At 50.6% G+C, this 27320-nt stretch overlaps 1 protein-coding gene across 1 annotated transcript; it reads right to left on the bottom strand.

The window, feature by feature from the left end:
• Nucleotides 1-947: 947 nt before the first annotated feature.
• GRHL3 (grainyhead-like 3 (Drosophila)) lies at nt 948-13557 on the bottom strand. Its single transcript, XM_010156666.1, has 14 exons — nt 13378-13557; nt 12631-12692; nt 10733-11069; nt 10362-10441; nt 8381-8534; nt 7465-7576; nt 6867-6961; nt 5124-5282; nt 4480-4558; nt 3936-4069; nt 3050-3084; nt 2294-2382; nt 2064-2149; nt 948-1016 (listed from the first exon to the last, which is right to left on the bottom strand). Exons 1-14 carry the CDS (start codon nt 13543-13545, stop codon nt 948-950), a joined length of 1659 nt encoding a protein of 552 aa, XP_010154968.1. The 5' UTR covers nt 13546-13557.
• Between the last annotated feature and the right edge of the window lie 13763 nt (nt 13558-27320).

Raw genomic sequence — 27320 nt, 5'->3', positions numbered from 1 at the left:
CTGCTTGCGCAGCCCGATGGTATCTCGCTCGCCCAGCAAGAAGGGCTCTGGATTCGGCGTTACGAAAATAATCTTGGGAATTTCTGAGCTGATTCCTTTCCATCAGCTGAAGGGAGAACCCGCTGCCAGAGGTAGGGACGACCCAGAGGGAGTTCTCCAGTCCAGAGAACATTTCTCAAACGTTTGGGGTGCTCTGAAGTGCTCCACGTCGAGACCACTGCCCTCCCCGCAGGACTCGCGCAGAGTAGCCCGGTGCGCTCCCAGCCGCGTGGAGATCCGCACGGGTCGGTCGCTGATGAACACGTCAAAGTGTTCACTGCACAGCTCACCCGTCGCCTGTCCCCCCCAGCGCCTGCCAAGGGGCTCCAGTGGGGCCACCTCTTCCCTACTGGGGCTGCGCAAGAGCCACACCAGTGCCCGGAGGGGTCTGCCCCATCGCCTCCCAGAGCGGGAGTGACGTTTCCTACTGATCCCTGGTCCTGGGACAGGATGGCAAAGCTTGAACAGACCTTTCATATCTCCCCTCTTTGCTCCCGGGGCCGCTCTTGCTTAACCAGTACCGTCTCCTTCCAAGCCGGGGACGCTTCGGCACTGGGTTCGGAGAAGCCAACATTTCTGCCTCTCCGATGGCAGTAAGATAAGTTCTCCGTAACCTCAGGCTTTTAGACAGAGACACAAAGGTTCACCCATTAAACTGCCCAAACAATTCCTCTTTCACCCAACTTCCTTTCCTCGGGAGACTTTACACTCCAAACAAATACAGTACAAACAAGCATTATCCCAAATCTTTAAAGGCCAGAAAGATCCGAGTTTTATATGCTCCAGATAGCAGAGACTGACATGGCTTCACTTTTATGATCCTGTTAAAGCACCAGTGAAGCCTACGGCAGGGCACCGGGGAGACCGGGGCTCCGGCGGCGCAGCAGGAAAGCAGGTGGGAGATTAACTTACCCTCTTTTGCATTTTTTGTAGACTTTATAAATGCTTTCCTCGGGAAGGCCATATTTCTCTGAAATCTGTGAGAGAAAACACGGCAATTCTTTGTACTTGTAAAGTGAAATTATCACAATGAAAATCACAGATGACGCTGAGCCAGGCGTGTGCACCAGCAAAGGACTCCCCCTCCCCTTTGCCTAAGGAAAACGGGCCGAGGCAACGGCCAGGCGAGTTTGACACGGCCGCGTCTTGCAGTGGGCAGCGGCTGCAGCTTGCCCTCGGCTCTTTCTGACGGCCACTGCCAGGCCAGCAACCCCGGGGAATAACCCTTCTCTCCTTCCCTGGCCTGTCTGGGGCTGGATGCGCCAACCTGCTGGGCGCAGGGAGCGCTGGGCTCTTCCAGTGCTGGTGCATCCAGAGGCAAGAGGAACTACGGGAAGGTCTACTTTCCCGCAGACCTCTCCAAGGCCAGCGCCGTTGGGTCTCGGGATGACAGGAGCTTTGTAGCTTTCCCACAGGCACTTTCTGCAGAGGATTTTGACTCTGTGGTGAGGGATGGGGGAGGGAGAATACGGCAAAGATTCCTTCGTGCTGACATTTTTCCAACCCTCTATTTTTAAAAGTTTGTAAAACCAACAGAGCTTAAAGTGCAGCCATAAAGCGCCCCCGAATCTGGGAGGTTTATTGTTTGTTCCCTTCCCAGCAATCTCCAGAGAGAGGTGGGTTATCAGAGATGCTGCTGATAATCCTCACAGAAATATGTCTGTGTGCTCCTCAAACACAGGGAATTCCAGCAGGAGGTCAGAATCGGCTTCAGGGTGCAGAGCTACAGCCCTGAGAGTGGAAAGGCTGCTCTGCCGTGGAAAAGACGGATGTGTCGGCCCAAGAGGAGCCTTACAGTATGACCTGAACAGAACAGCTTGCCACAGGCGCGTTCTCCCCCGCTGCAGCCCTCGCAGCCCATGCCAGGAGCTGTGGGTGGAATTCACCTGCCGCTCCCAATTTCCATTCTCAAGAGCGCGCAGACACGAGAGGGGAGCAGTCTCAGACCCAGCGTCCTACGCACAAGCCCCACTGCCCTTCGTCTGCAGCGTGCTCATGTGTCACAGGTTTCTGGTAACACTTACAGCTGTTCTGAGGCCCTGGAGATCTGGCGTCTTCAGCATGAGAGCGTCGAACACTTCCTCTGACTCCCTCCGCACGTACAACAAGACTGAAGGAGATAAAGAGCCCCGATTCAGCGCTGTGCTTCACAGCACGTTCCCAGCGAGATGCGGCCTCGTGGAATTCGAGATCCAAGGTTACTTGGATCGAAGGAGATGCTACATTCAAGAGGAGCTGCTATCCCGGGGGTTACCTCTCTGAGGATCTTCTTCCTTGGTTTGCTTTGGAGGAATCGGCTCAAACTCATCCGTGAAGGAGGCGCCGCTCCGTTTTAAGGGCAGCCTAAGCAAAAGGAAGGCGGTAGTCTCAAGAAGACAGAACAACAGCAGTGAACAAAACAATTCCAGTGATCCGACTTTTGGTTGAACAACCAATTACTCTAACAAACGTCCAGCAATTAAATATCGGCTGGGTAATTACGGCAGCATGGCCTCTACCGGGGCGTCAGGTCCCTGCCTAAGGCGCACGGGGCCGTCAGCCGGCGCAGGCAGCGCGTTTGGCACCACGTGGAAACAAAAGCCTTTGGCCCCTTCACGTCGCTGGTTTGCTGTCGCTGTCGCTAGGCAGCGGATCAAGCCCAAGGTGAGCACTGGTTCTCCCCACTCTCAACACAAGTGTGATTCCTACTTCATTCCCGTTTATTTTACAGCAGTGTCTGCCCCTGATCACTTGGACCCTTCAGGGATAGTTCTGTGATCCTTCTTTCCCCTTTTCCGGCACTGTCTCAACAAGAACAGCAGGACAGTCATGGACCAGACTCATCTGTGGCCCTGCACCCCTGGAGTCCATTCCAGGCCAAAGCTGAACACGTATTTTGACACTCAGGGACATCAGGGAGACACTGTGCTGGGTTGCTCTGCACCTGCAGATATATCCTGCCCATCGACACCCAACATCCACAGAAACAGAGCAGCTGATGGATGGGGAACACGAACTGCTGCATCCTTACCTGTTGGCAGAGTTGGGAACAGCAGGAGGGAGCACCTGGAAATGGGAAGGAAACAGGGATCTTTTAGTTTGCACAGTATCACCACAACGAAGCTGGGGGGGTGGGGCAACATGGGCACATTTTAAAGAGGATTTCCCTCCTCCCAGTCCATCATTTTCCTACGCAGTTAAACCCAAACTTGTGTGTCTTAGACGAAATGAAACCTGATGTAAAGATTCTCCTCCTCGCCCAGAAGAGGCCTGAGCATGTACCTAGCTAGACCCGAAAGCAGGTCACGTCTCATAACCTGCTGGGGACTGAGGACCACGTTTCTCAGCGAGTTCCTTGGTTGTAAACCAGATTCTGCCAGTCCCCGGTTTTGGAGCTGATGGATCCCTACAGCAGCCACTGCAGTGGTGTGACAGAACCGTCACAGGTGGCTTTCCCCCCCCTTTTGACAAACGGAGGCAGTTGTTCCTTGAGGGAATACTGATGAGCTCTGAAGGATGCTGGGTGTGGGTTTCCTCAGGCTCAAGGGGATAGAGGAGGGCAGAGGACAAGTGAGAGACGCCCTGTACACGCAGGGACTGACATGGTCACATTTTTCTATGGTTTACTTTCTGCTGCTACTTTTGCTGCCACCCCAGCCCTCTGAGGAAGCCGCAGGTGATGCCTGTGAACCACAGGAAGATGTGGCTGGAAGGAACCTGGAGAGGTTATCTTGCCCATCTCCTGCACGCCTAGGCCACTCCTGACAGCCGCATCTTCCAGTTCACCACAGCCCCACGGAGGAACTGTGGTTTGGTGTTTTACATAACAGGAGTCACGTCAGGGGGACGGATGGTTTGGAAACAATGGGGGTGACAGGTGAGGGCAAAAGGCCAGTTGTTTTTTTGAAGGGACTTACCGTGCCACACCTCTGCAGGTTTGAAAAATGGACGTTGGGGATAAACAGGACTGGCTGGGTTTCGAGGTCAGTCTCTGGCCTCAGGAACGTGATTTCATTCCCTCTGAAGCCAGAGAGCAAACAGCCTTTCAGACCTGCGATGGAAAGCCCAGTTCACCTCCACTCAGATGGCAGTTTGAGAGGCAACTACACGCAGAGAGGGGAGAGTGCGCACCCCGGGTGTCCCAGAAAGAAGAAGAAAGACAGGGCCCCGCGGAACCAGGAGTTCAGGGCTCGCCCAGTGCCATCCCCCAGGGAAGGCTCCCTGCCAAGGCCCCGGGGCAATTCAGAGAGGTTGGTTGGTATTAATAAAGGGCTCCGAGCATCTTGGTGGGAGAGTGAGCAAGGACCCGACTGACAAGCTCCTTCCGGAGACAAGCTCCTTCCGGATGGCTCTGATTTCATCAGGCTTGGAAATGCCCAGGGACAGACTTTGGGGAAGTTACTGGACAAGGCTACATGGGGTTCAACACACTTTGGATCGGTATGAAACACTAGCACTGACCATTGTTATTGGAGTCCAGGCATTTTCCTTTCCTTCGGAACTGTTTCCTTTCATCATCCCGCATTTTCCTCTCTGCTCCCTGTGGGGAAGAGAAGGCAAAAATTAGGACACTGACAGTGCTAACATTGGCAAGAGAGGGTTTACTGGCCGTCTCTGGAGGTAAGCACGTTGAGGTAAAGGCCCTTATTCAGAAATGCTCATCTCAGAGACTGTCTACGGGCCATCCCAAACCCTCTGGTACTTACAAATTAAAAATTGAAAACAAAATTTGCTTTTAAAAATGAAAAACACAGACAAAAATAGCTGTGAGAAGTTTTTCCACAGGAAGATTGCTGAGACTGGGGAAGAACCTCTAAAGAGATGCTCCTCTTCTGCTACTTAAAAACATGCCAAAACCAGAGTTTAATATGAGGCACAATCCCATGTCGGTCTGACATGGGGAAAACATCCTAAGGACTCTGTTCGACGAAGGCCTCAGCAGTGCTGACACATCCCCACTGTCCCGTCTCACTCAGCTGAGGGACCTTCTCTGTCCTCAGATCTAGGCTGGTCTAAACTCTCACATTCCTGGTTATCCTCCTGGAGCCACTGGCCACCAGTTCCAAATGCCTCTCGGACAGCCTGGTGGAAAAGCGCTGTTCTACCTTATCGCAGAAGATCTTGATCTGGCAGACGGCGCGGTGCACCAGCTGGCTGGCTCCGTTGCCGTAGTCGTACGTGTCTATCTGGAGGTTCAGCGGGACGCCTTTCACTCCCTTCTGGGAGGAGAAGTCAGTGCTCAGGCAATTCACCCCAATAAACACCTGCACATAGGAACAGAGATGGATACAGGTGGTTGGTGCTGAAAACAGCCATGAGAACAGTGGGCATGACCAAAAGCAGCTCCCGAGGGATCCTTCCAGCCCTCCCAACGTCAGCCAAGCTGTTGGTTCCCACCTGAGCACAACCACCTGTCCTTCCTAGCCAGAGCCTCCCCACACCTACTGCAGCTCTCTCCGCTCCATTGGTTCCAGGGGACATGCAAGGTCTGCCTGAGGATGTTCTTGCGGATACTTCCGATCTCCCGTTTGAACAAGAGACCCTGGGCAGCAATGCCTTGGGGGAAGGGAGAGGGGCTAGATCACAGCTTCAAGAATCACAGATCGTTGCTGCTAGTTAAAGAAATATTCATCACCCATTGGTCTCCTTTATCACCAGGATGGAGTTACCTCCAGTGGTAACTCCACTTCTCCAGTTTGAAGAAAAGCTGAGCACAGACATAACCCACATTGTATCTCCAAATTACCACCTCATTTGTGTGACCCTGAAATCTCCCCTGGACTCTCAGATTTGCATCTGGTGAAGCTCCCTCAGCCGGGCTCTGGCTGAGGATTTGGGCCCCGAAACCTACTGTCAGCTCTAGTCAGTTCCTGTGTATAGAAAACCACGTAACTGTGGTGTGAAGCTTAATGGGGAGAAGGTACAGGTGCTACAGACGCCCCAAATACCTAACCCCTTGCTCCCAGCCCTCGCAGCTCTCTGAAGTCGCACCTCTACCTGCCCCAGGCCAGTGCCTGTACAGAGTTTCTGCTAAGAGTTAAACCCAGTTTTGCCAAGGTGCCCGAGGGCTTGCCACATACCTGACATATTTCCACTTCTGACAACTTTGCCTTGAAGACACCTGTTAACCTCTTGGGTTGTAAAAGACCAAGGTCGCCTTTGGGCTTATTGAGATCCCAAGACAAACCCGAGTTTTCCCAAGCTACCGGCTTCAGAGAGATGGGGCATTTATGCTTTTCTGGTTTTCTCAGTTACTTCATCTTTTTTTCTGTGCTCCCTTCAACCCACACTCGGTACAAAGTGTTAACGAGAGGCTCTGAAGAGATGCAGAAGAGGCAGCAGAGCTGGAAGGATGCTGATATAAGCTTTACAGATCTTAAGGTGAAAAAGGATCTTGTGCCCTGCCTGTCTCCCTCCCACATGACACAGAAGGGTGGTCAGTCATTTCTGCATCAAAATGCTGCCTTGAAAGGAGGGTTCTCCTTGCCTAAGCTGTGGCTTATTTAACCAGGCTTCACCTACATGTGAGCAGAGCCCTGATCTGGGCTGCCTGCTGCAAAAGGCTGTCTTCAGAGTTATCCATCAGCACTAACAAAACATTTCTGAGCCAGTCGCAGCTGTACCAAGTGTTTATTAGCTAATGGCAAGGCCTGAGCACACAGAGAAGCATGGTGTCCTTCTCCTGGCAGACAAACACTACCTGGGGCCACTGGAATGGCCTTGTTTGGATTTGAAACTCTCTGTCTCTCAGCCGAGAAGCGGGGGAGAATGGCTGGGCCCTGAGGAAGGAGGCTACAGCTTTGCCGGGGAGTGAGGCTTCCCATATCCCTTCCACAAGCAGTTTGTACCTTTGCTTCTTCGTGGATGTTCCAGACGAAGGAGAGCGCGTTGTAAGCTAACTCCTCAATGTTCTGCACCGTGTTGAAGTTTTCTTTACAGTCAGCTGAAACGCAGTGGAGAAGCAGTTTAGACTCTGGCTGCAAACCTGGTCACATCCCTAGGCTTTCCGCTGCCCAAAAGCCTGCCTCTCACCGACTCCAGGGCTAAAAGAAGCCTAGTAATGTCACAGAGCCCATCCTTGGGACCAGTGGGTAAACCAGTACCAAACCTTTCCCAGCTCAGATTCCCAGACTCCAAGAGGCTGTGGGTCACATCTGTAAGAGCCAGAATTGCTTAGCAGTTCCTGTCTCTCTGGCTGAGGGTCTTTGGTGTATCTTGGTGTCCCAGCACATGTCCCTAATGCTTGGCAAACTCCACCTGAAGCCCACAGGAGCTCCTCAGCCAGACAGGCTCTGAAGCAGCAGATCAGCCAGCTCCTCCCCGCTTTCCCCCAGGACAGATTCTGGAGCTTCCCTGCAGTTTTTGTGTATTGGAAATGCAGTCAAACGGTGCCAGAAATCATCAACCCCTCCCCCAGCCACCGCAGTCAGACAGCCCCGTTCATACCGACGTCAATGACTCTCTGCTTGGCCGTGGGCTGGCGGGAATGCCAGTGCTTCCAGAACTTGAGCTGCTCCGTCGGGATCTTTTCGTTGTCAAAAACAATCATCACAACACTCTGTAACACAGCAAAGATGTCCCGTATCAGTATACACAGCAGGCTGATGCTTGGGGCCTCACTGTCCTCTCCTTCCAGTGCACCCATGCACCGTCCTAGGGCAGCTGAGTGTCATTGTTAATGTTTTATAGCTGGGGAAACTGAGGCAGACAGGGAAGGGACCTGAATGCAGGCAGGAAGGCAGGAACGGAGCCAGGAGCAAAACCTGAGATGCCCTGAATGCCTCCTAATTGCACAGCCCGTGAGTTTCCACGGACTCCAAGGCATACAAGGATCCTGCACTGGAGGAATGTTAGCAGTGCTGCAGCGGGTATTAGGCTGGCACAGCCTAAATGGTCTTTTTCTAGACATTCTCTGCTTCAGGAATCCTGTAAGTCTTGAGATGTCCCAGGTCTAACCCCTAAATACCACTCAGGATTGCAGGACCAGGTTTCTGGGAATTCAAGCTCAGCTTAGTCTCAGAGGTGGCTCTGAGGCCTGGCCACACATCCCAGGAGCAAGATGGGGAACCCCTCGCTCTCTCAGAAGTCTTCCCACCAGGACGCCCAGCCAGCCATCGGCTGCGGAGGCCTTTTGTGCACCCCCGACCTTACTGCGAGGGTTTCATCTGCCAGGTAACGCGAAGGCTGGTGCTGTGCATCAGAGGATTAGCTGGCTATGAGTGAATCCATCCCATTCATTGCTTTAAGCCAACAGGAGACACAAAGCCATTACTCTTCATGTTCAGCTCTGTTCCCAGGCCAGCACAATTGCTGGATGTCTGATTACAGCATGTGTCAGCAAAATTGTCAGCTTGTCTCTTACCTTCACTTTATTTGAGGACAAGTGTAAACATTTGCTGTCTCCAGCTGTCCGCAGCGTGATGGGGTAGAACTGTCCTTTGTTGAGGTAGGCCATGGGAGAGTCCCCAGACTTGATGTGAATGGCTTTGGGTGACCCCAGGGTGTATTCAAAGTCACTTTACCAAACAAGGAGAGAACGGTGAATAAGCACACGCTGCTGTTTCACTCCAAAAGCAAAACAAGAGAAATGCCAGTCTCCACCCCACAGACTCTGTGCACACAGGAGGCTCTGCCCTGTCCCCCCTCTTGCATGTCCCTACACCATCAAGCACCTCCCTGCACTGCACATACTGATCCTCCCCGACACCCTGGGGAGCAGCAGGTCTCTGATATCCTCGCTTTACCCTTTGGGTTTGACTTAAACCCCTCACCCTGTACATTACTGTAAGCAGTATTTTTCTGTGGATGGCTACAGAACCACTGCACAATCAAAAGCCTAAACCAAAATAGGCCCTTGTGATGAGCTTTTTACAACATCCAACTCTGATTCCTGCCTCCAAATTCACACCCATAAATGGCTGACCCAGGAAGACTGTGTCCTAATGGGTCCTGGAGGAACAGGGGGACCTGCAGGACACTGACACCTGCTTGTTTATCCAGGTGCTTAAAAACGGGCACAGGAGCCCAGCTTGTTGAACTCCCAGTCTGGTGAGCAGCAACTTCAGTCTTTACCGAAAGGATTTGTAGTGCTACACAGAGGAAGGTGTCACTGTTGACAAGCAAATTTAAAAGAAGAGCCTGACTTTCAAGAGGCCCTGCTCTTGGGCATTCACCAGCACCTACCAGGGTTCACACCAGGAGGCCATAGCTCAAGCTGTTTTCTTCTCTGAGGAATCTGTGCGAGCCACCCCCCGTAGCAAGCCTTCACACAGACCCTGCCAGTGCCCTGGAGTTGGGGATCATCATATTCCTGTTTAGTCACCAGCCCATCTCTTATTCCTGTGCCACCTCCCCTGTGATGCCACCTCTGAAGATAGGCTTGGCGACTCCTCTCATCCAGAGCCAGGAGAGCCAGAGCACTTCAGTGCACAAATAAGCAGCAAAGAGAAAGCCTCTCGCTCAAGAACACGAGTTGCTGGCTGTGTGAAAATCCCCACGTCTGACACCTGAGTCACTGAGTCAGGTGACTCAGGAGGCAAATAAAAAGTGGGAGGTGAAATAATGTTACCTACATTATGTGTTTGATAGGTATGATGTGGTACCTAGAGCAGGAAAGCTCTGCCTGAGAGAGGTGGAAAGGAGGAAGAATCCTCTCTTGTGTTTTAGCACCGAGGGGCAGTGGCACCTTCTAAAATCAAGGTTGGCAGTGCTAAACCCAAAGTGAGAACCTAAACGTTAGGTTAAGAAGCTGCTTATCACCCTCATCAACTGCCATCCTCATTTTCTATGTCACTCACCCCATTCAAGCAGCTTATGGAAAGATCTGTAGCACGGGAACCAAGCCGTGCCCCCAGGGAAGGGGCTGTAAAGCACAGCCAAACTGCACAGGGAAGGTGTCAGTGCCACACGTCCCCTCCTGCAGGTCAGGCTGCTGATGAGCTGTGGCCACAGCAGTGGAAGCCGCCAGCCCTGGATTGACACCAGTTTGGCAGAGTACAGTCCGAACCACACGCCTCTCAAGCTGAAAACATGAACTGGCACAACTGCATCGAATAACTTGAATTTAAGGTTGGCTTTGACTCCTTTGCAGCAAAACATTTCAAGCCCTAATCCCCGCTTCATCCTACAAACGCTACAGTTCATCACGGCTTTGTTCCTAAAAGGTCATGGAACAGCAAGGCCCCAAGGGAACACAACTTGTCTCTGCAAAAGCACGAGATGCGTAAGTTTGCAGTGGTCATTGTCAGACTGCTACGGGGCGAGGAAAGGGATGCCAGGCTTCCCCCAGCAAAGGGACACAGCCAAGTGCACCGGAAACCCAGAGACCACAGATTGGCAGTTACCTCTTAACACCGTCCGTAGCGTAACTCTCGGGGCAAGGGGGCTCTGGCTGGGGTTTGAGGATGTCACTGAAGAGCAGCGACTGTAAAGTGGAAACAAACCAGTCAGAAGTAGAACCTTGTGTTGCTTTGTCCATCCACCTTCTCCCAGACATTATGACAGAGGCCACAGGGAAAGCATGGACCCTCTTTCAAAGCCTCATCCTACTTTCAGAATCAGTGTAAAGCCCCCAGCAATTGAGTGGGGATGGCATCAAGCTTCTAACACAAAAGCAAAGCTCCCACTGACTCCAGCATGAACAAACCCCAAACTAGACAGCGTCCTGCAACCCCCAGGCTGCACCGCCAGCACGCGGCCCACTGACGGCTCTGACCTCCTGGGGGTCCTCCTTGAAAGTGCTGTCTGGCTGCCACCTCTGCTGTGCTGGGGCTACGGGGATGGTCTCGAAGAGGGAGTTCAAGGAGCTGTTGTCGTATACATCCCCTGGAGGGACCATGTAGTTGTCTGGGGTGGCATCCAGCTTGCTGGTGCCTGGCGGAAGCATGGCTGGCTTGTGAGGAGTAGGGACGCCTTCAAGGCTTAAGCCGTTCTTCTTGTGTGGCTCACAATACTCTTGGGTCATGGAAACGTTTTCAGACAAGAGCTTCATGAGGTGTGCTGAGCCATCAAAGGATGCGATCTCTGGGTCGTACTCCATTCCGTGGCAGTGCCTGGTGGAGAAAGGGTCCTGTCTCAGAGCAGGGCAGAGGGCGGACAACCCCAGCAAGTTGTCACAGCATGAAGCAAGAGCCTTGATGTGCTGCTGGGCAGCAAACTGCAGAGTCTAGTGCCAGGTGACCTTGAGTCAGCCGTGTGCATCTGGGAGATCTGAGAGGCCCGTGGGTGATCTCCGTCCACACCCTTCCCTCTCAGTGCAATCAGCCAGAGGTGCTCAGCAGACAAGGGATGATCACACAGAATCAGAGAATACGGTTTTGACGTGGTTTGGGGCTGCAGATCTGGGGTCTACATCCATTAGTTCTTTATTTAGGCTACTAAACACTCAGAGCAGCAGGGACAATAAGAAAGATAACAGCTATGTTGTCTTTCTAGCTTAGTGTTTTTAAGGCTCACTGATCTTTTAAAAATGCCCTTTGTACAAGCTGATTCTTGTATAAATTCACAAATTCCAGGAGTTTAGGAAGCACAACTCCCAGAGAACATGGGGTCAGTGAAAAATTGACAGCGCAGCGGTATTGGAAGGGTGGTGTATGGCCCAGACATCAGAGCAGAAAAGACTAAGGATAGTTGCTATCAAGTGATAAGGACACGTACAAAAGTGCCCTCCTTTTGCACATGGAAACCATCCCTTTGTGCAGCATCCCCAGAACTGGGCCCCTCTGCAGTGGTGACTGTGACTCTGCTGACACCGCAGCCCTGGCTGAGCTGGGAAAAGGTGCCTTATTGCCCCTGTCGCCATGCTCAGAAAACAAACCCACCCCCACATCAGCTACCCGCACACCTCTTGGCAGCATGAGCTACCCCCAGGGGAAGTAAAGCTGAACGAGTAGCTCCCACCCACTCTGTTTCGAGAGCTTCACCTTCAGGTATGTGCTGAGATCTCCATAGTTATGAAAAACCACTGTCCAAGACGCGGTGGCCTTTCAGAGTGGAGAATACGGCTGAACTCAGCTTATTTATGAGAGTGAATGAAGTATCGTTCAAGAGGCTTATTCTGTCAATTAGTTAAAAACAGACAACCAGAAAAGGTTGCCAAAGTCCACAGCATCCAGGAAGGGGAACTGAACTCATAGTGGCAAATGAGCCATTAATTTAATAGTTAATTATCTGAAAACCTCAAAGGACAAATGGGAGTCACTGGAAGAGAATCCTGGGAGACTGGAAGCAAGTGAAAGAGAAATCCTTATCAGGCTAGTGAATGGAAGAGGACTCGGTCATTCCCATCTTGCTACCAACGCTTACTCCCTCTGTCCTTTCCAATTGTCACAAAACAAAGACAAATTCTTCACATTTGTTTCTGCAAATCAGTGCAACTCCTCTGAACACAGCTAGACAGATCCTCAGTTGTGTAAATGGGTGTAGCTCAATTTATACCTGTTTGGGATATGGCCTAAAGAATTTTAATATATGTCTCAGGGTTAATAACCTCCACTGTTGCTGGTAATAACACCGTGCTTTGATGTCTATTTTATGCAAGCTAAGAGACCCATCATGCATGCAAGCAGCTGCAGGAGAATTAGACAGCTACAGAGAGGAAAAAATGAAGCTAACCTCTTTCCTAGTTCATTGCGTCCCATCATACCAGATGGAAGAATCCTCTTCTCCTTTGGGACCTAGAACAGGGCAGAACAAAGAGTTTGTTGATTGTTAGATTTTAGTAATGGAAAACAGAGGCAAAATAAGCCTTGTCTGCGGAGCAAGTGAAGTCTCCTAGATAAAACACTGGGTGAATAATAAACACCGGGTAGAACACAGGAGACCTGGGCTCTCTGGCTGGTCCTGCTGCGGATTCCCAAGGTAACCTTAGGCAAGCCACATCATTTTGTTCTGCGAAGGTGAATGGGAACATCAGTCCTATCGGTTTCAATTAGGGCTAAATCATATCCACATTTCCTGAAGCCCCATCCTACAGCAACACTGGAAAAATAAAGATGCTAGGGTCTGCAGGGCACCTAGCTGTTCCAGATCCATGTCCCTCAAAGCACTCCTGTTTCCTACATGAAAGCTGTCAGGTAAAAAAACCCCTCCAGGCTGAGACTGAAGACACCCAGGTTCAGTTTTCCACCCTGTTCTGTGTTCTTTCTATAGTATAATGGTGTTTTGTGCCTCAGTTTACCACCTGGGCACTGGGGATAATAGCAGCACGATGCCTGGGGGTGTTACGAGGTTCATTGCATGGACAGTGTGGAAAGCTCAGGAGATGGGTACCCTCCCGTGGTGGCTGAGCACCTATTTAACCTTCACACTCTTCCTCTGGGACAGACTCCCCCAAGACACCCAGCCCCCGTGGGAACACACCATGTAGTAGTCATAGAGGAGGCTCAGGGCAGCCACGCTGTCGTCGTCTCCGTTCACCCGCATCATAGCTTTGGTGGCTGCCGTCAAGGGGTTCTCTAGGTAGGTTTTCCAGGCTTCATCTTCGTTGGTGTAGGAGAATTTCTGGAAGTTCATGGTGTCATTCTTCATCAGACGCACAGACCTAAAACTGAGCCAGACAGAGGAAACGGAATGAAGGATACTCATTTTCCACAGCAATTTCCATGCCACCCAGCTGAACACACTGCCCAAAGGCACTGCTGGAATGGAGAAGGATGCTTTCCAGGTCCTTAACTCCCAGAGTCTTTGGGATTATCAATTCTTCTGCCTGTAGCTATGTACACAATTAGGCCAGAGACTCTTTGGCGGGGCTGCGCAGAGGCAGACGTAACTCTGCTTCCCTCCTCCTTCTCCAGGGATGCAAACCAGCACAGCACCGTCGGCAACTACCCCCCCCTCCGCAAGCACATGCTACCAGCCCGCCAGGTCCAGCACCGTCAAGGCGGGATGTGGGTCAGTAACTTGATGCAACACAATCGGGAGGTTTAGCAAAGTTTTCCCTTGGATTTGGAGCTGGAGGCCAGCGCTGGCCACAGATGTAAGTGACCACGCCGCGTTGAGAGAACCTGACCTACCCGGGCGAAACCAAAACCCGTCATTTTTCTTTGCTGTAGTTCATGGGGTTTAAGTTTAGTTCCAAAATTAGGTTTTTTGCAATCATTTGCGTATGATTTTACTTAGAGGGAAGTAGTCAGGCACATCACAACACCCTCCCTTCCACTAAAAAATTCCTGACAAAGGTGAGGCTCATGGGCCTACGTGAGCTGAGAAGCAACATACCAAAATAATGTCCCGCCTGTCCTCTCTTCTGGCACTTTCTCCAGGTCTCTCCAGCTTATGTTAATAAACTGTCAGACACTTAATTACCCAAACATTGGTCATCTTTCCTTTTCCTCCAGCAAATCCTACTAGCAGCCAGCACAAGCGCCTCCGCACATTCCCCGGATGCTCCGTGCCGCAGGTTCACCCGCTCGGAGGATGAATCAGCGGCCATACTCCCGTCACGTCCTTCAGCCACGCGTCTACGGTGTCACCACAACAGCTCACACTATTTGTCATAAAAAACAAGCTGTGTGGACAAAAATTACCTTTTCATCACCACTCGCTGAAAGGGCCAACTGGTTTTTATTAGTGGAAGAAGTTTAAAAAAAAGGTAAGAGGAAAGATTTCTTTAAATCTCCAAGTTGCCAAGAGCAGAACTTTAACAATTGCCCATTTTTTAATGGAGAGGCAGAGAAAATCTACAGGAATTTAGGTAACGAATGCTACATTTTAATGGCATTTTTATAAGGAATAGGTTGTTTCCATTAAGCTTCTCTCCACATGTTTATAGTAAGTCCTGGGCTAGACTGTTAAGTGAATCATTCGGAGAACAGTAATTCCTCTTGAAAGGAATCTGGCATCTCTGAAACTCCCAATTATTGCTAACCACGACAGACACTGCCGGCCCGTTTGGTGCGAGCTGCCCACGCTGACAGGGTGAAAATCCAGGTGCTCAGCGGATGCTCCTGGGCTGGAAACTGGAAGGGTGCGGAGGTGGACCTTGGATGGGGTAGAAGATGCTGGTCCATCGTCCCTGGCAGCTCAGCTGAGGCGGCTTCACTCCTGCACACACACCAAGCTCTCACGCTGCCACTTCTCCAGCTGGGAATACACATTTAAACTGGGCACAGGCAGTTTTGGGATGCTCCTCGATCAAACTCAAGAGCTCTCCTTGGCTGAGCAGAGCGGCAGCCCTGTAAAGGTACACAGTCTCTCCCAGAGCGGCGCAAGGGCCACCAAGGGCCGTCTCTGCTGTCCACGTCACCTTTTTGTTAAAGAATAGCTGCTTCCACACAGAGTCCCTCCACATCTGAGCTGCAGAGAAGCTGGTAACAACTCTGCTCGTGGCCTGAGGCACCCAATTCCCACTGGTTTCTACCCCTGCCTGGCAGCAGGTACCTGAGCTCGGCTTGGTCCGGGGAGCAGCTGCCTCCGTGTTCCGGTTCTGGCCGCCACCAGCTCCCATCAAGATGCTGAGCTCGCCTCTCTTCTCCCTCGCACGCTGGGATGAGGCACCAGCACCGGTTTCACCCCGCGCATGAAACTTCACCAGGTGCTCTGAGAGTTTCGTTGTCTTTAGCATTTCTCACGCAGCCCTCCCTCCCTGTCAGTGCCACTGCTGTCTCCAAGGCGAGCAATCGGCATGACTCAGATTTCACTGCTGTCGACTTGGCGATGGGCTGTTCAGTCCTGTCTGGACAGGAATCCTCACCCGTTCTCAATCCAATCTTCTCAAGGAAGAATAGGCAGCAACACGGCTTGCTCTCAGGGTGAGACTCAGCTCCTATCACTTATAATCAACATAGATAAACACACCATGGTAAGATGTAGCAACAAATCATTCAGGAGCTTAAAAAAGCACAGATATTACAAGGAAAAATGCTTTGGAGCTTTCTTCTCCCTCGCCCCAGCCCTCAGCTGAAGCACTCCTCGTTGTACAACTCTGCTCTGCCTCGTCACTTCGGCACCATGACCGCACGCTCGGGCAGCTGCTGTTTTAGCGTTTTATCACCTGGGTTGCAATCTGCAGGCAGAGGAAAGGGGGTGGGGGGCGCTTGAGATCTCCACCACTCTGCAATCGTGTTCAGTTTGTGACAAATACAAGTTTGCACTGGTCCCAGTGAGCTTGCACCAGTTCACCCAGCTGGGGACTGGGACAATGGCGACATGATGCAGGGTCACAGGTTTATTCCATCTTGTTTCTTTTCCAGAGTTTATAGGATCCCTCACAGTCACGGAAAATATTTGAGTGGAAGCAGGTGACTGCTCCCAGATAACTCTGCAGCTGGGACAGCTCTGCAGGTGAGATGTAACGCCGACTCTATCCCACCTTACTTTTCCTGAGAGGCCTGCCCTGCTCTGAGCCTATTCTAGAAGAACAACAGGGCTAACCAACACCTGAAGAAAGAGGGTGATTTGAGGAGGTAAGCAGAGATGATGACATGTTTTTGTCACCTTTTTCACAGCAGATGTATTTCAGTTCGTGCAGCTACAGCGTACCGCCACCTCGGTTTACGTCCAACTCAGCATTAGCAATCTCTATGACGTAGAGCTGCAAGAGAGACGTCCAAATCCAGATCCAAACACACGTGAACTTCCCTTTCATCACTCCCTGTGGTGCCCTTTCCACGTGGCCATGCCGTGTTTGCCCACTGCAAACTGTCTGCTCTCTGTTTGGCAAAACAAGCTTCCCTCTCCCCGGCAGTCAGCTCGGACAAAGCCAGGGCCGGTCCGTGAAACACAAACACGTGGGACCGGCGGCTGCCCTTGTGTGCACGGACTCACCCCTCGGAGCCTGGGGGTCATGTGCAAAGCAGGGCACAATTTGGGGAAGGGAGCAGTCTATTTGTTTCCAAACAGTTCAGAATTTGACACAAGGTGATACCAGCTCCCTATCCCCACTCCATCCCACCCAATCTCTGTTTCCCCTATTTATCTGCCAAGTCTACCATAACAGTCGCCTCCTGATGATGAATAAACACTCGGGGCTATGCTGCAACAGGAGAATATGCCCAAAGGGTCTAGGTGGGGAGATCAGCCAAGCAGGAAAGAAACACTTGTACTCCTTCTGCCTTTTGTTGGGTTTCAGTGGGTGGTTTTGCCGGCCTTTAAGCTTTGTGTTGCTTGTCTTTGTTCTCTCCCCTATAACCGATTAAGCCTCCAACCTAAATATTAGCCATGCCAGACGCTGATGGCTAGAGACACATCGTATTATCAAAGGAGCAGAGAACCTATGGCAACCAGGAGCAGGAATTCAAAGCCACAGAACAGAGACCCCGGCCTGCAGGACTTCAGAGACAGCCCAGGCAACTCTCACAGCGGCTTTCCTTAGCTCGGGCTTTGCGTGTTGCACTCCCCTCCCTATTGACACAACCCTGATGTTCCCCGAGAGCCTCTAATCAGTCATACGGGGAAGGGCCTATACTACCCGTGAGCGAGCAGGGCCGATGAGCAGCATTTATCATGCCTGCTTCCTGGGGTAGAGATTTTAGCCAGGCCCCTTTGCCAAGGAAGAAGAGCATTCCACGAAGTGGCCTTGTTACTACATCCAAACTTCCCAGCTAAGTTCTGATTTTACTCTGTCTTTGCAAGAGTAATAAATAGGCCCATCTGAAAACAATGTGACGGTACAGCCGTCGGTAAGCGCACTGTCAGAGGCCCACTCACAGGGTCAGGCAAAAATCCAGAACAGAGACAGAACCAGGAAACAAAACACAGAAAGAAACATAACAAACACACAGACTAGTGATGGAAAATATTGCCTAGATGCCAAATACAATAAAGTGTTGATCCATGGGCATCAAAGGCCTAGGAATTCACTGATCTCATGGATCCTGACCTGCACTGCCTACAAGATTGAAATACCTTCTCTGGCAGTGGGATAACAACGTGGCCTCTGTCCCTGGATTTCTTTAGGGGCATTTCAGCAGCACAATCAGCCTCGGGGTGGTGCAGGATGTTAGCACAACAGCTAGATCATAGAATCATAAAATGGTTTGGGTTGGAAGGGACCTTAAAGATCATCTAGTTCCAACCACCTGCCATGGGCAGGGGCACCTGCCTCTAGACCAGGTTGTTCCAAGCCTCATCCAGCCTGGCTTTGGATACTTCCAGGGATGGGGCATCCACAGCTTCTCTGGGCAACCTGTTCCAGTACTTCACCACCCTCTCCAGGAAGAACTTCGTGATATCTAATCTAAACCTCCCCACTTTCAATTTAAACCCATTACCCCTTGTCCTGTCACTGCAGGCCCTTGTAAAAAGTCCCCCCCAGCTTCCTTGTAGCCCCTTCAGGTACTGGAAGGTGCTATAAGGTCTCCCCAGACCCTTCTCTTCTCCAGGCTGAACAAGCCCAATTCTCTCAGCCTTTCATCATAGGAGAGGTGTTCCAGCCCTCTGGATGTTTCCTTGCCGTCCTTCGGTTCTGCTTCACCCACAAAGACAGCACAAGTCTCTCTTTTCCTGGAAGCAATGGCCTGTGTGGCACAGGCATGAGACAAGCTACCTGCAGCGCACTCGCCAGAGACCCTGCGCAGATGCACGCCACAGGGCATCTACCTGCACTTAGTCAGGGCAGAGCAGAACCGTGCGGTGCCTGGGATGGAAAGGGAAGGGGCCGTCATGAGCATCATTGAGAAATGGCTCCTGTTTCCCAAAAGGGCGCTGGGAGTCCTCAGCATCGATGCAAGCCAGTGGATGATGGGTTAGCCGTGCAGCCGGCTCCGGCCATGCAGTGGGGAGGTGTGGTGTGTCCCCACAGCTGGGACGAGAGGAGGGTGGGGACCGGGGCAATGCACGTTGCACTGACGCTCATGGAGATAGAGTCCTGCCAAGCTCTTTGACCGAATCCCCCACCCTGACTCTTGTGCAGAGCTGAAACCAGTTGGAACGGTTTGCAGGCTGAATCCAAAGCGTCGTGGAGCCAGACAAACCTTCCAGGACTACCTGGGAAATATGCCGGAGCTTGCCAGTCTCTTGGCCCTCTTTGGTTACTTAACAGCTCTTTAGGATCCACAAACCACGGTCCAAGCTCAGAAGTACTCTTCCATTTTTACACCAGCTTAACTGGCTGATTTTGGAGCTATTTATTCTCACAGGAGAAACCAAGACATGGGATTGTCATTAAAATCACTTATCCAAGGCTGCTGGGTGAAGATGGGAGACCAGAACCAGACCGGAGCCTCTGCTATAAACCTTGCCGGCACTGGACTGGTTCCTGCCTTTCTAGCCTGAAGGGCTGCATGAGACGATTCAGTGTTGAGCGATGTTTGGGGGACACCAGCTGGTATTGTGTTTTACCTGATAACATCATCCTTGAGGTATCCACCCACACAATCGCATTTCACAAATGATTCGTCCCGTAGTGCCTTCCCTGCCTAACACAACAAATTACAGCACAGAATTAGTTTGCAGTTCAGGAATTACGGCTGACTTTTTCCAGAAGCAGTTTGTGATGTCAGATGCTTCAGTTTTGAGGTGTCCTGAGTTTCAGGGTGATCTGCCTCCACAGGGAGGACACAAAGCCCAGTCCCTTAACAGTGCCTCTGACTGAGCATCACCCGGCACTTCTGAATTCTCGGTCTAAACTTCTACTCACTTTCTTATTTCCATTGTGGGCAGATAAGGCCGCCTTACATACACATGTATTCATGAACACAAACCTTCATCTCCACCGACACAACACACACCCCCACGCCCCCCGTACTGAAGCTCCCAGTCCTTCAAACACCATGGGAAAGATTACACGCCATGAGAAGAGCTTCCTAACCCCGAGAGTCCAGGTGCTTTCGGTTCTGTTTTCAGTGTTTATGGATTTTTATCCTCCCAGCTTCCACATGCCAAACGCTAGCTACTTGCTATATTTTTGAATTCTCATATATTCACTGACTCCAGGAACTGTGGCTTTTAAATAAAATTTAAAAAAAAAGTCATAGTTTTACAAGACTTGGGTTGAAAAAGCCAATGATAGCAATAAAGGGACATGCAATCTTGCAAGTTTGTTTCTTTTTCACTGCTCTTCAGGTAATCTGGTTTTATTCAAGTAATCAATTATTATGGGTTATTTGTACTGTAGCAAGGCCCAGAGGCCCTGACTGAGAACAGAGCCCAGTTTTACTCAAGTTCCTGTACTTCCCTCACCACATCCTAGTAGAGGATCCTGCAGTAACGCACTAAATGGTGTTACATATTTCTCTGTGAACCTCAGCACTCATTTAAGAAAGTAGTAAGAGCAGAGATTCATATTAACCTCACAGGAGGACTGCCACTTGAGAGCTATGCGTTGGATCTCAGGCTTCCTACGTGCCCTGAGCCAACAGGACAGTTCGGTCCTCCCGTGTTAGGCTGGGATGTGCCAATCTCTTCCTATCGCCTGCGAACTCAGCTAACAAACTTGGCACCTGGGTTTAACCTGGCTGCAGGTGGGTGAGGTGAATCCTCAGCGCGTTGCCCAAGAGGATCCAGGAAGCGTGTGTCAGGGCAGGACGCTCGACACAAGCCTCACTCACGTGATGCAGCTCACTCCCTGGGCCCTCTCAGGCTGTCCTCGCTCTACGTCTGGCAGCAGCTGTACCTTCCTCAGCTGCACTGTGGGCTGTCTGCAGACCTGGCAAGATGTGGCCAGGGTTGGCTCTCCCCTTTGGTTTTCCTCTTTCTTCCCAGGCTGGCCAGACCTCAGCTGCCAAGGTATGCCATAATGCACTTGGCCCATGTACTCCGTACGTGCACTCCAACGTATTCAGAGTATCCTGTGAGCATGTGTCCCCCAGGGTCAGGCAAGCCTTTTGCTCTGCTCTTTAATAAAAAACCCAGCATAATGCGTTTTGAACCATGTTTTTGCCAAACAAAATGCAATTCATCCCATTCTAGGTACAACCCTATTAAGCACCACATTTCTGGAGAGCAAGCATCACAGCTCAGATGGCAAAGACAGGACGATGAAAAGAAACAAGCAGGTGGCTGGCACCCAGGAACCAAGTATTTTGGTAAAGGAGGCCTGCTCTGCCCCTCTGAACACTCGTGGTTACGAACACTGGGGGACAGGGACTGGTTTTGGATCAGAGCTACCCCCTCCCATCCCACAGTCACAGCTACGGACAGAACAATGTAACACCTAGAGGGGTAACAACAAACAGACCATCATGTTTTCCTATCTTCCAAGCCTTGGAAACTCGGGTATTAGCAAAGGAGTCCCAGCCAGGGTATAATCATACGCCATATAATCAGTCCCACTGATTCTTTTTCAGCTGTTGCCTTTGTCACCCTGGAGCACACACTACCCCAGGATCCCAGGCACTGTCGTCTCCCTGCCAACCTGCTCCGCTGAAGCACTTGCAGGTGCAATGTAAGCGCATTTTCAGATGAATACCTTACAAGGATCAACAATTTAAAACACCAGAGTGAACAAAGCAGGAGTAGATCCTCATCAGTGTAACTGTCTTCGTTCTACAAATTTATCTGGAATTATACCAATGTACCAAGCAGTTGAAAATGTGACCCAAAGCATCAAAGCAGAGATACTATGTAAATGTTGATTTATCTCTGCTTTGAGTCTAGAGTTTATTCAGAGGGCTTTTACCCCTTTGTTGTGAATTGCATAGCAGTTATGTGATTGTTGTTTCTTTAATTTACAAATCTCTCTTTCTCTTTACATAACTTAAAAAACCCCAGACCCCATCTCCCTTGAAAGGGCTTCAGCATGGTTATCCCTTGTGTGCTTTACTGCCAGGGTTTTATAAAAGGGCTTTAACTTTTCATTCACCAGGAGCATAACTCAAGTTTTAATAACACACCTTATGCATGACAAAAATTTGCTTCTGGCGATCATGGTTTCGACCACAAAACCACAACTGGGAGTAACTCCTGGTTAACTCTTTCAAGCCCACGCATTGCGAAGTTAGACAGAAGTTCAATTTAGAAGACTATGGAAATTATCAGTTAGAATATTTTATAATAGGCAAAACATCTCATTCTCTCATGCCACGCTAGACTCTTCCCTTTCTGTGAAATTAAAGTGGCAAAGGGAGAGGTGAGACTATTCTCCCTGTCATTTGGGTGACAGCATCAGGCCACGGGGATACCACAGCTCCCTTAAAGTTGGGTACACTTGAGCACATTCTCAGAGCTCAGATCCGTCCTCCCTGTGCTCAGCTTGTTGCAGAGGTTGCATAAAGAACAATGGACACAGACACACTGCTGCCCTTATCAGATCTCCACGTACTGCTCCTGAGAGCCCTTTCCTTCCCCTGATGTCTACAAAGCTACACCCTCTATGACTTTGGCCTGGGTGATTAACCAGAGGTTAACAGCTACTGCAACACCCCATTGCTCAGATGTTGGGCTTTAGCAGCTCTTCACATGATTTCTCCTCCCCTGACACCTTTTCCCCTTTCACAGTAAACGTTTCAGCTATGCCTTTGGTACCACCAAGTTCCCTTATCTCCTATCACAGCCCCTGGGGAGCTTTCAGTGGGGTAGTCCAGGCCCTTTGTGTCCCCAGACAGTGCCTATCCTGCCCCAGCCACTCTGAGAAGGCACCAGAGCCCCAGTTGTATCACTCAGCACAGAATTCTGCCCCCCAAGCTGTGGGCTAGTGAATTAAAGTGAGATTTTCAAAGATCTGCAAACATCTCCTCAGGTTCAAACTAAAGGAAAATGTTTTATAGGAGCCTTTTACCTCCAGAGCTAATCAAACACACCCCTATGGAGATCTGTCCTACAGATAGAGAGGGCAGCAACCTCTGCCTTTGGATCTGCTGCTCCCATCAGTTCCCCCTTTCCCACGTGAAAGGCACAGGGGGTTAACAGTCCGTTAGTAAGAGAAGAGTCAAGCAACCATGTAATTCATCACGTAACATAATGCCCCAGTCCGTAATTAGTAATACATCAATCTAATTCTGCAGTGCACTGTGTACACACACCAACACTCCGCAGCATTTTGAGAGTGAGCCACACGGCCCGACTCTGAAGTTTAAAAAGCATCAAATAAATTACCCAAAGAGTTCAGAAAGTGAAAATTTAAGGCACTGATTCTTAATCGATCCAAGCATACTGATCCCAGTATTTACATAGAATAATAATTAGTGCTGCACCTTTTCAGGGTTCTTAATTATTAAGAGATTAGGTGTCACAACATCTCTGTCAGGCTTGTAAACACACACAGGTAAGCGCTCTTTCAAAATACACCTTCCGAAGCACCGTATCTGTACATGGACGTATATAAATGGACATTTATCTCTTGGTTTATTCTATTACCCACAAGTACTTCATCAGGGTTACATACCCAGACAGCTTTTTCAGACTGGACTGACAGCAGCATTCACTACCATTGTTCAATATTCCTCCAGCCTTTACTACATCACGCCAGACCAACACGACATTTGTTTGCTCTTATCCCAGAGGCGTGAGGCACGGTACGCTGTGCAAATGCATACCACCAGCCTCCAAAGCTGAAAATATTTTGGTGGTCCCAAGATTAGAAGTAAGAGTTATGCAGGACTGATAAAATGTTATATGCTTTTTCTTGTTTTTAAAAAAAATCTATTATAATTACTTATAGGATCATAATGTGAATCCATTTACTTAAAACAAAAAAACAAGAAGAAGGAAAAAAAAAAGAACATGACACAACAACCCCTGCCCCCAAAAATTGAAACTGGTAAATACTTTGGAAGGTATTTTCTAAGAAAAAGAACCCCAAAAACCCACATAAATACTGGAGCTGATGCTAGATTTAGTTGGATAGAGGCAGAACAGACTTGCCCCTAGACAGAAACCCCATCTGTCAAACTTTAGTTGGGGGGGGGGGCGCCACAATTCAGGGTCATGATTTTAAACAACTCTTAAATAATGATGGTAAAAGTGATTCCTCCTAAGAGCAGCAACAGGTTAGTGAGGAACAGAAAGTCTGACAACACGCTCCCATCCCACTCTCTTACTTCCACTTGCAAACAGCTGGCCAGACGGATTCACCCAAGGAGCCAAACCACTGCGACCCAGAGCACCTTAAGGAGCCTCGGAAGAACAATCAGCCGGCACGGAGCGGAGAGGGCAAACAGAAAACAAGCCTACTTACTCAAGTTCATTAGACATATTTCCCCACGTTTCCAAATCCTTGCAGATGGTAAATTCTGACGGCTTCTCTCTCCTAGTACCTGCTGAAGACAGACATTGGCTGGGAAGTGTTTGATTTATGGCGAGGTTTGGGGCGGAGCCGCTGCCGGGGGTGCGGGGATTGGCTGCCGGTACAGGTGCCCTGGGACAGGTACACCCAGACAGGTGCAGCCGTAACCCTCTGCCTGCCGGGGGATGGAGGGCAGGGAGGTGGGTGGGGAGGGAAGGAGGGAGGGAGGAGGGAGGGAAAAGCCCTCCGGGGAAAAAAAGGTAGGATAAAGGAGTGGAATCAGTTATTCATCTCGGTGATAATTAGTTTCAGTTTGGTGGACGTGTTCCCTGTGCTGCGATGCCAAATAGCTGTCATTTCTATGAATCTGGGGGTTGATTTGTCCTTTGCTGTTTCTTTATATATAAATACACAGACAAAAATACATACATGCTTATAAAGGAATAAATTAGGGAAGACGAAAAGCCTCATAGTTTCCTCTCATTCCCAAAAGGTAATTGGACTGACAGGCTAACCCCTTCTTCCCTTTCCTCACCTCCTTTAGCTGCTCGCTCCTGAAAGTACCCATAGGTGCTTTTGGTCTTTTTCTCTTAAAAAAGTAACTTTAAAACCCCCTAGATTCAGATGCCAAGACATGCAGCAAATACACCGTCTCAGGGAATCTTTGCATTACACTGGATATGTAAGGAAATAGGGGATAACCTCTTTCCTACCGGGGATAACCTCTTTCCATACCGTTCACACACGCTGTCCTGCCTTCTGTAGCGCAGACAAGAGCGTGACTCCAGGACGCAGGGGACGACGGCGGGAAGCCCGGACGCACACCGTTTGGGAACTGGCGGCAGGGATACCACCCAGGCAATAGCTCTGTAGCAACTCACCTGTAAACGGGGAAAAGATTTATGCAATAGAACAAAACTCATCATGGATTCAAGCTCTCCTGTTGGATGGTTTCTGTCATCCGTGTTGCAACGAGGAGGCAAAGGATGGGCTCAGCGGGTGACTCATGTTGACTGGATTTGGAAGGCAGGAGAGGATTTTACGAGACAAGTTGGTACAAGCCTTAAAACAAAGGGAAAAAGAAAGGCTTCCACTACTCGTTCTCACCCCCCATCACCATCTCGCTCACTGAATCAGCCCCGCTCAGCGCCCTGCACCAGCAGGTGAATCCAAGAGGGCTTGTGGGTCTTCCTCCACCTAAGTTCAGCTCTCCCAGCATGGTGGCGAGTGGCCTTCCCAGCCCACTCAGGCAAACATAAGGCATGTCTACACAGGCAGATGTGGAGACAGACATACTAATTTGGGTACAACACCCTACAAGCACACCTCTCTGGCTTGTGGCTCGGAGCATGGCCGGCTCGGAGCGCAGGAAGAATGACCATGGTGTGTCTGCACTGGCTGATAAGGACGTCCTGGGCTGAGCTTTGCTGACCCAGCCAGCAACTATCGCCCTCCACTCTGCTGTGCAAACTGTGCCTGCCAGGGATCTAGGGACTGGACAGAGCCTGTTTTCTGGGAATGAAAACCAAAGGTCTGGGGCAATGCAAACTCCGTTGGGGATCACTGGAGAGCGACAGCTGCCAGGATCTGGTGCAGCAGAGGACAGTAGTACCCAGAAGTCAGGTGAAAGAGGGCTGATGATCAGAATCGATGCCATAGCAGAGACTGTGCAGTGGTGAGAGTATCAAAAAAGAAGAGGGAAGAACAAGCATGTCTTATCCAGTCAAGGAAAGCACAAATCTTAGGCAGTAGTGGCAGTAGTTGATCAATATTCTGATTATATCTCTAAATTAAGGAAACACTGCCAAGTTCATGGAAGACCAGAGTTGTAATCCTGGGTATTTGTCCTTTACCTGGATCGAGGCAGAGTCTTTCACTGACTCTGGGTAGTGCAAAGAGCAGCAACATCCCCTTAGGGGATTTCCAAGTTTCTTCTAACCTTTCAGTGAGACTTTCCAGATTCCAGCAACAAAAGTGAAGGAGGAGAAAACAGGAGCTGAGCCAGACCATGCAGGGGAATGGCAGGGCAGGGGATTCTGACCTCTGCGGGGAAAAAGCCTGTGTCAAAGAGAGGGAGAAATGTGTCTGGCAAAGCTGAGCAGTGACAGGCTCTGCCTTAGCGAAAGGTACCCTGTGGGCCTCAGTGCCACCACAGCGGGGCCAAATCCACGTCTGGATAGAAACCTGCAGGATTTCAGACTCGGCCCTTTGCAGAACAGTGGGGATGATGCTGTCTGCTGCTCTGTGACAGGAGGAAAACGAAGCCACCGGACCTGGAGCTAAGCTCTGTAACCAGCATGCTGCTGGCAAAGCTTTGTTTCTACCTCTGGGGGTTTGAGCCCACCCCTGCTGCACTTGCAGCTCCTGTGCCACAGCTCAGGTGGAAGTGGGGACAGCCATGGCCAGTCTGGGCTTACCAGGCTCTTGGTGCTGCCTGCCAGGCATCAGCAAGGCTACGTGCGCTGTCCTGCTTCAGCGTGCCTGGAGTCTGCCGGAGAAGCCACCAGTTCTCCTGGGAAGCTGGGAAGGACTGGGAGAAGGGACAGAAACACAGAATTCCCTTTGGACAAATTCACTAGGACTCCAAAAGTACGGCTGTGACTGTCTCTCTGAGTTTCACTAATCCTGTTTTTAAGCATTAAGTTTCTTTTTAGCTTCGCTGCCACCAATCCAGGACCTCGTCTTTTTCCTGCAAGGATCTTACTGCAGTGGTGGAGTGAGAGACTTTGCCAGCTAGGAAGATGCGTGCTCGTTCTCGCATACAGTCTTATTTCTTAGGCAATTAGCCGCGTGCCTACCCGCAGCGCTGCGGCACTCTCCCAGCCTCCAGGAGCCATGGCGCCTCGGTAAAATCGCTCGGAGCAGAAAGCAGCCCCTCTGGTTGTCTTTACGGGAACACCAGCTTGAGTTTGCTGTCTCGGACACCTTCTCAAGGCCAGATGAAAATGCTTTCCACCCCTTGTCACCAATCCTTCCACAGACAGGACCCTCACAGCCTCCCCTGAGTTCGCTTTACACCCTCTCCAGCGAAGGAGGATCAGGACCGCCCCCGCACGCACACGCCGGCCTAGGTGTGATGTGTGCTGGGGGGAAGCAGGGACAGCTGGCAGTGCCTGGGCACCGCGCTGCCTCCCACACCGCCCCAGCTCCTGCCAGATGAGACCACCCTCGCCCTGCCACTTCCATTCTCTTGGGCATCTTG

This window comes from Eurypyga helias, unplaced genomic scaffold (genome assembly GCF_000690775.1).
Source record: "Eurypyga helias isolate BGI_N326 unplaced genomic scaffold, ASM69077v1 scaffold18728, whole genome shotgun sequence".
Lineage (NCBI taxonomy): Eukaryota > Metazoa > Chordata > Aves > Eurypygiformes > Eurypygidae > Eurypyga > Eurypyga helias.
The sequence above is the reverse complement of the archived record's forward strand: the minus strand, read 5'-3'. Positions and strand labels throughout refer to the sequence as shown.